An 8,032-nucleotide genomic window follows, 5' to 3' on the forward strand; every position below is an offset into this window, starting at 1 on the left:
CGGTCTGGTTATTAACATTAAACCATTTTTGAATAAATGCAAATGTGAATTAAATTTCCAATCTATAGCAGAAAAGTTTTTTTTTTTTGGTATTTTGGGCACATTATATGATTTAATTTATAATAATTTCATTTTTACTTTATGGCATAAAATTAATTGTATTTTTTGTACCATATTTTCACGCGATACTTCAAAGTACAAAAAAACTGTACAATATATTTGAATAAAAATCACCATAACATTAGTCCATATGCCTCTATTAGCAACAGAAACAATTTAAGTTTTCATGCAATTAAATTTCAAAGGCATAATAAAAGGTTTATACAACTAATATTAGATTAAGTCAATTACATTTTGTCTTCATTAATTTAATACTCTTTACCATGCAATGAAAGTAATTAAGTTAAATATTTATGAGATGTTTAGTAAATAATTAATGTTTAAATTTAATGAAAGTGTATAACAGTGTTCAACTATATATATAAATATATATATTTATTATGGGCCTATGTTTTTTTAGTTTCTTTTAAATATTGAAATAAATGTTTTTTTAAATCATGTTTGAAGGTCACAGAACTTGGAGCATCTTCAACAAATCTACGTACAATTTACAGATCATCAAAACATTACACAAGAATTCCGCCTTTTTGTTTTGCATTCATCTATCGATCTTTACTGCCACCTGCCGTAAAAACAGAAAACATACTTGTTCCAAAAGACGGATTAAAAAAATCGTTTTATTTTGCACGTAAAGATATAATATTCCTCCCTTGTTTGATCACCTTTCTAGTCTTTGGTGTTATTGTCATATACAGTAAAATAATGTTATTGTGTGTTTCTGATCAGGCGGAAGACGCGGCAGCTCAGCCGTCACAGGTGTGACGTCACCGGGGTCTTTCCTCGTGTGGCTCTCCGTGAGGGTCACGCAGTCAGTCTGATCGCTGTTATTATTATTGTTATTATAGTTTCTCGGCTCTGATATCGTGTCTCTCGTCATGATGGGCGCCAGCAGCAGCAGCAGCAGGATCGCAGCTGGTTTGGGCGCAGCGCTGTTCGTCGCGTACTGCATTTATTTCGACAAAAAGAGACGCAGTGACCCGAACTACAAGAACAAACTACGAGAACGTGAGCGCATCTATCTGTCTATCTAGCTGTCTGTGTTTAAATCACATTAAAGTTAGATTTAGAGAACTAGACTAGATATAGTTCAGTAGTTAAGCTACTGTACTAGTTGTAAACTGTTGATGAATGTGATTTTGTTTCAGGGAGAAAAAAGCAGAAGGCGGTTCAGGAGAAAGCTGGATTATCAAAGGTCACTTCACACAATAATAATGGAAAATATATTAGTCATTTTTTACAGGACATTATTCATTGTATTCAAATACGTGTACGTGTTCAATAATTAAATGCATTTAAAAAACAGATATTTATACTTTAATATTATATTATGCATATTATTTTACAAAGGAATCTGAATTAACATATATATAAAATTACAGAAAATCCTGAGATGTGACAATTTTGCGTTCATGACGTCATCACGAAATTACATCACAATGCCATTTAGCAACTTTCTCTGAAAATGAGTTGGCAACAGTGGTTACAGATGGTATTTTTTTTCCTTGTATAGTGAATTCTGGTTGAGAAATAGCTACATGAAGCATTCATTAATGGTTTTCATGTTTTCTGTGTCTGTGTTTGTTCAGTTGCCAGACCTGAAAGACGCTGAAGCCGTCCAGAAGTTCTTTCTGGAGGAGATTCAGCTCGGAGAAGAGCTGCTGGCGCAGGGTGAGATCCCTCTGTATCATGACATAGACACTGATCCAGATGAAGACCTCTCAGTAACTACAAATGGTCTGTCTCGCCCGTCTGACAGCGTTTGTCAATGCCAGAATAATTAAGCTGGCCAATCAAATCAGAGTAGGCGGGGTTTAGGGTTCACAGAAGCACGTCAGAGTGAGGTGAGATGGAAAGAGTCAAACATTTAATATTTGACAATGGTTAAACAATAGAAATATTAAAACAACTTGTAGTGATATCCTGCTGTGTAAATTACTCGACTCTTCCCCCCTCAAATTTTGCCTTTTGAATGAAAAACATGGTATAATTTATGTGACGTTACAAGAAATGTTCTGCATTTTTGAAATATCAAGAAAAAAAAGTGTGAACGTGTGCACATTTAAAAAATATTATTTGCCGTTTGTTTTTCAGCATTCAAATGATTTTTTAACTTTATTAACAAAATAATAATAATAATACAAAATAGTCCCCCTCCCCAATAAAACATTTAGAAACTTATAGTTTCATTACCAATTTTTATTTTTTTATTTTTTTGTTGTATTTTTTGGTATATCAAGTTAAACTAAATGAAAATGAGAAATGGTGCCTTGGCAACTAGCTGAATTAAATAAAACTTTTTTTTTTTTTTTTAATCTTTTATTTTTTACATTTAATTTAAATGTTTAATTTGTTTTAACAAGTGCTGTCAAACGATTAATCGCATCCAAAATAAAGTTTTTTACTAAAAAGTTTTTGTTTTCATAATACATGTATGTGTACTGTGTGTGTGTGTATATATATATATATATATATGTATTTAATTTTAATATAATATATAAATACACACACATATGGTATTTATTTAAAAAATGTTTACATTTATAAACCTTTTATATTCTTATATATTTAATATATAACCATAACATATTTTTAATAAATAAACATGCATGAGTGTGTATTAATTTATACAGTAAATAATAAATATAAACAGTATACACACATTATGTAAACAAAAACTTCTATTTTGATTGCGATTTAATGTTTTGACAGCACTAGTTTCAACTAATATTTTACTCAACAAAGTGATTTTTTTAAGGTGTTAGTAAGCTTTACCAGCTCTGAGTGTTAACCCTGGTCGTCTCTCTGTCAGGTGACTATGAGAAGGGCGTGGATCATCTGACGAATGCGATCGCTGTGTGTGGTCAGCCGCAGCAGCTCCTACAGGTCCTGCAGCAAACACTTCCTCCTCCAGTCTTCCAGATGCTCCTCACCAAACTGCCCACCATCAGCCAGGTGACACACAATTACAACACGCAATATATGCATATATCATCTGCTTCATATTCACGAGAAACATAAATTCATATCTGTACAGTAGAGGGCACCATTCAAACCAATCACATGAAGAATATGAGCAGAATGGTTTAATTTGATCATTGGTTAATCAAATGGAATTATATACATAAATGATATTTGTCTTATTTAACATATTTAATTATTGCAGGTTTGTATAATTTTCTGAGTTTGCATTTGACTGTTTTTATTGATTTCGAGGAACACTTTCCGTCTCAATTAAAAAGTAATGCGTTTCGTTACTAGTTACTTTAAAATTAAAAGTAATCTGATTACGTAACTCTGTTAATAAGACGAATCCATGTTTTTATTATTATTTAAATGTCTTCTGAATTCCAAATTGCTAATCTAATGCTCGTCTCTTTTTCGTGCAGCGTATCATCAGCGCTCAGAGCGTCAGCGACGATGACATCGAGTAGAAGACCTCCAGCAGCTCTGTGACATCACGTCCTGTCTGATTCGAATCAGTCCGCCGCTCTGCCCCGCCCCCTTTCCATCCAGTTTTCAAACAGTGCACGCACAGAAGCGAGTTTTGTTTTGAATCTGAGCTTGACCTGTTGAAGTTGACTTGTGTTTCAGTGTATTAGAACTACAGGAGACGAGCATGACCTGTTTTTTCTTCGCCAATTATTTGTTTTACTAGCGAAGCATTTTGGGTTTACACAATTATGAAATATGCAAGCAGTAAACTGTAAAGTAAAGAGTACATGCTGCTGTCATTTATCTGTGTTCATGTATTTAAGTTATTTACGTTTAATGTGGTATTGTGGGACAGGAAGCGCATTTAAATGTGTTCTGTTTAAGGGGAGTTTCCTCTTTTTTTTTTAACTCCAAAATAAAAATAAAATAAATCATTGTAATGTGTCAGAGTTATTCATGTGCCTTCATTAATAATGTGATGTGATACACAAACTGCGATTTAAAGCAACAAATCATCAAAAAATGAAAACTAACTTTATTTGCTCTTTTTTTGCTCAAAACTGTCATATGGTCAAGTTTCAATGGATTAGCATTAAATTAATTAGGTATCAACAAAGTACACAACATTTATTAAAATTGACGCTACACACAACTTTTATCTTTCAAAATTAACAAAATTTAAATTGTAATTATAATGCGAATACAACGTAAATCCATAATTGTAATGTTTTGCTATAAACTAAATTAAGCTTACCATAATAATTTACAGCTGTTGTGACGGATTTCCCGGGAAACCGTGTACTTCCGTCATTTAAATACAGGAAAGAAGTGGCTACTATCATATGAACCTCGAAAGCGTTTGCTAACCAATTCAAAGCGACACATCCATAATAAAACTCGAACCAACAGTTTCAAATAATCCTATTTGTGTTCACTAAAGGTCTTTTAGCCTATAAATAGCCTTGCCAAGTTATAGTCATATGTTATGAATAGCGATCCTTAGGGCTACATGCCCCCAAGTCCAGATCTGAATCAATGATTCGCGATGCCCCGAAGTCCCGATCTGAATCAATGATTCGCGATGCTCCGAAGTCACGATCTGAATCAATGATTCGCGATACATGCTCCGAAGTCCCGATCTGAATCAATGATTCGCGATACATGCTCCGAAGTCCCGATCTGAATCAATGATTGCGATGCCCCGAAGTCCGATGCTCCGAGGTCACGATCTGAGTCAATGATTCGCGATGCCCGAAGTCCCGATCTGAATCAATGATTCGCGATGCCCCGAAAGTCCCGATCTGAATCAATGATTCGCGATGCTCTGAAGTCCCGATCTGAATCAATTTGCGACACATGCTCCGAAGTCCCGATCTGAATCAATGATTGCGATGCCCCGAAGTCCGATGCTCCGAGGTCACGATCTGAGTCAATGATTCGCGATGCCCGAAGTCCCGATCTGAATCAATGATTCGCGATGCCCCGAAAGTCCCGATCTGAATCAATGATTCGCGATGCTCTGAAGTCCCGATCTGAATCAATTTGCGACACATGCTCCGAAGTCCCGATCTGAATCAATAATTCGCGATGCTCCGAAGTCCCGATCTGAATCAATGATTTAAAAACTGATTAAAACTTGTTTTTAATAACATAGTGCAAACTCAAATCTAAAATCATTGTTAGCTAAATTAAACAAATGGAAGGTAAGTCAAACACTGATGAGGCATGGCCACCTCCTCACTTCTCCAGATTATCCCGTCGGTATGTAGGTCTAGGTGGTCTGAATTTGGATGCTTCAGGGTAATATAAACTGGGGTGTGGGTAGTTTCTTGAGCACATCACCTTCAGCGATAACCCCTTCATTATTTTCTCTAAATGTGTGTGTGTATGTGTGTGTGTGTGTGTGTGTGTGTGTGTGAGAGAGAGAGAGAGAGAATAAGTTATCCTATGATTGATGATATATGATATATATATAATGTTAATATAATATATAAATACACACACATACAGTTTTTATTTTAAGAAATGTAACATGTATATATATTTATATTCTTATATTTTATATATTTAATATATAACCATATCATATTTTAAATAAATAAACATGCATGAGTGTGTATTAATTTATACAGTAAATAATAAATATAAACAGTATACACACACATATTATGTAAACAAAAACTTCTATTTGAATAGGATTTAATGTTTTGACAGCACTAGTTTCAACTAATATTTTTCTCAACAAAGTGATTTTTTAAAGGTGTTAGTAAGCTTTACCAGCTCTGAGTGTTAACTCTGGTCGTTTCTCTGTCGGGTGACTATGAGAAGGGCGTGGATCATCTGACGTTTAACTTTTTCGCGATGCTGCGAAGTCCCGATCTGAATCAGTGATTTGCGATGCTCCGAAGTCCCGATCTGAATCAGTGATTTGCGATGCTGCGAAGTCCCGATCTGAATCAATAATTCGCAATAAATGCTCCGAGGTCCCGATCTAAATCAATGATTCGCGATGCTCCGAAGTCCCGATCTGAATCAGTAATTTGCGATGCTCCGAAGTCCGATGCTCCGAAGTCCTATGTGAGATAATTGATGATTAAAAATAAAGTTTTTTACTAAAAAGTTTTCGTTTACATAATACATGTATGTGTACTTTGTATATATATATATATATATATATATATATATATATATATATATATACATATATATATATATATATATATATATATATATATATATATATATACATATAATATATATATATATATATATATACATATATATATATATATATATATATATATATATATATATATATATATATATATATATATATATATATATATATATATATATATATATGTATATAATGTTAATATAATTTAAAAATACACACACATACAGTATTTATTTTAAAAAATGTTACATGTATATACATTCATATTCTTATATTTTATATATTAAATATTTAACCATATCATATTTTAAATAAATATACATGCATGAGTGTGTATTAATTTATACAGTAAATAATAAATATAAACAGAACACACACATATTATGTAAACAAAAACTTCTATTTTGAATGCGATTTAATGTTTTGACAGCACTAGTTTCAACTAATATTTTACTCAACAAAGTGATTTTTTTAAGGTGTTAGTAAGCTTTACCAGCTCTGAGTGTTAACTCTGGTCGTCTCTCTGTCAGGTGACTATGAGAAGGGCGTGGATCATCTGACGAATGCGATCGCTGTGTGTGGTCAGCCGCAGCAGCTCCTACAGGTCCTGCAGCAAACACTTCCTCCTCCAGTCTTCCAGATGCTCCTCACCAAACTGCCCACCATCAGCCAGGTGACACACAATTACAACACGCAATATATGCATATATCATCTGCTTCATATTCACGAGAAACGTAAATTCATATCTGTACAGTAGAGGGCACCATTCAAACCAATTACATGAAGAATATGAGCAGAATGGTTTAATTTGATCATTGGTTAATCAAATGGAATTATATACATAAATGATATTTGTCTTATTTAACATATTTGATTATTGCAGGTTTGTATAATTTTCTGAGTTTGCATTTGACTGTTTTTATTGATTTCGAGGAAAACTTTCCGTCTCAATTAAAAAGTAATGCGTTTCGTTACTAGTTACTTTAAAATTAAAAGTAATCTGATTACGTAACTCTGTTAATAAGACGAATCCATGTTTTTATTATTATTTAAATGTCTTCTGAATTCCAAATTGCTAATCTAATGCTCGTCTCTTTTTCGTGCAGCGTATCATCAGCGCTCAGAGCGTCAGCGACGATGACATCGAGTAGAAGACCTCCAGCAGCTCTGTGACATCACGTCCTGTCTGATTCGAATCAGTCCGCCGCTCTGCCCCGCCCCCTTTCCATCCAGTTTTCAAACAGTGCACGCTAGTGATGGGAAGTTCGATTCTTTTCCGCGAACCGGTTCTTTCGGACGGTTCGATTCAATAAACCGGTTGAAAAAACCGGTTCATCGGTTATTTCACGCTCGACGTAATGACGTCATTGGCGATGACGTAATGGCGTCACGTCTATCAAACATTCAAATATATAAAGTCAGTAATCATAACTTTAGTCAGTTAAAACCTCATAATCATGAAAAGTTTACATTTGAGTTTTGCAACAACACCTAAATACAGTAACAGCAATAATGTGCATATGAGGATTTAAGTCTTTAAGACATAAAGTAAATAAATTAGGTGTCATCAGCGCAGAAACCACGATCCACTTACTAAACATAATCCATTGCGATGTATTTGTTATTAAATGAACTTACGTTTCGCCAGATTGCCCTTCATCCAAGCCCTCGAAATACCCGCGCTCAAAACATTACTAGTACAGAATCAGAATCAATCACCAAAAGAATCCCTTCAGTTCAGACATGCTGTGAGTCAGTTGGCTTCACGCTGAATCGCGCATGCGCAGTATCATCAGTTCATC

The 8,032-nt window shown here is 34.0% G+C and overlaps 1 protein-coding gene across 3 annotated transcripts; it reads left to right on the plus strand.

Moving 5' to 3' along the window:
- The first annotated feature begins 849 nt into the window (after window positions 1-849).
- LOC127980345 (mitochondrial import receptor subunit TOM20 homolog B) lies at window positions 850-7,501 on the plus strand. 3 transcript variants are annotated; one of them, XM_052585442.1, is made up of 5 exons: window positions 850-1,125; window positions 1,266-1,312; window positions 1,707-1,788; window positions 2,930-3,072; window positions 3,507-3,988. In XM_052585442.1, exons 1-5 carry the CDS (start codon window positions 996-998, stop codon window positions 3,549-3,551), a joined length of 447 nt encoding a protein of 148 aa, XP_052441402.1. In that variant the 5' UTR covers window positions 850-995; the 3' UTR covers window positions 3,552-3,988. The 3 variants fall into 3 exon arrangements, with proteins under 3 accessions (XP_052441402.1, XP_052441401.1, XP_052441400.1); XM_052585441.1 differs by lacking the exons at window positions 2,930-3,072; window positions 3,507-3,988 and adding exons at window positions 6,760-6,902; window positions 7,337-7,501 and having other exon boundaries at window positions 880-1,125; XM_052585440.1 differs by lacking the exon at window positions 3,507-3,988 and adding an exon at window positions 7,337-7,501 and having other exon boundaries at window positions 881-1,125.
- Window positions 7,502-8,032: the final 531 nt, after the last annotated feature.

The sequence above is a fragment of the Carassius gibelio genome, chromosome A4, assembly GCF_023724105.1.
Source record: "Carassius gibelio isolate Cgi1373 ecotype wild population from Czech Republic chromosome A4, carGib1.2-hapl.c, whole genome shotgun sequence".
Classification (NCBI taxonomy): Eukaryota; Metazoa; Chordata; class Actinopteri; order Cypriniformes; family Cyprinidae; genus Carassius; species Carassius gibelio.

Excerpts from the sequence above, each read along its gene's own strand:
- LOC127980345 (XM_052585442.1), top strand. The coding sequence starts at position 996 with ATGATGGGCGCCAGCAGCAGCAGCAGCAGGATCGCAGCTGGTTTGGGC. Across the intron at positions 1,126-1,265 it reads CAAGAACAAACTACGAGAAC|GGAGAAAAAAGCAGAAGGCG; the intron begins GTGAGCGCATCT and ends ATTTTGTTTCAG. Across the intron at positions 1,789-2,929 it reads AGAAGAGCTGCTGGCGCAGG|GTGACTATGAGAAGGGCGTG; the intron begins GTGAGATCCCTC and ends TCTCTCTGTCAG.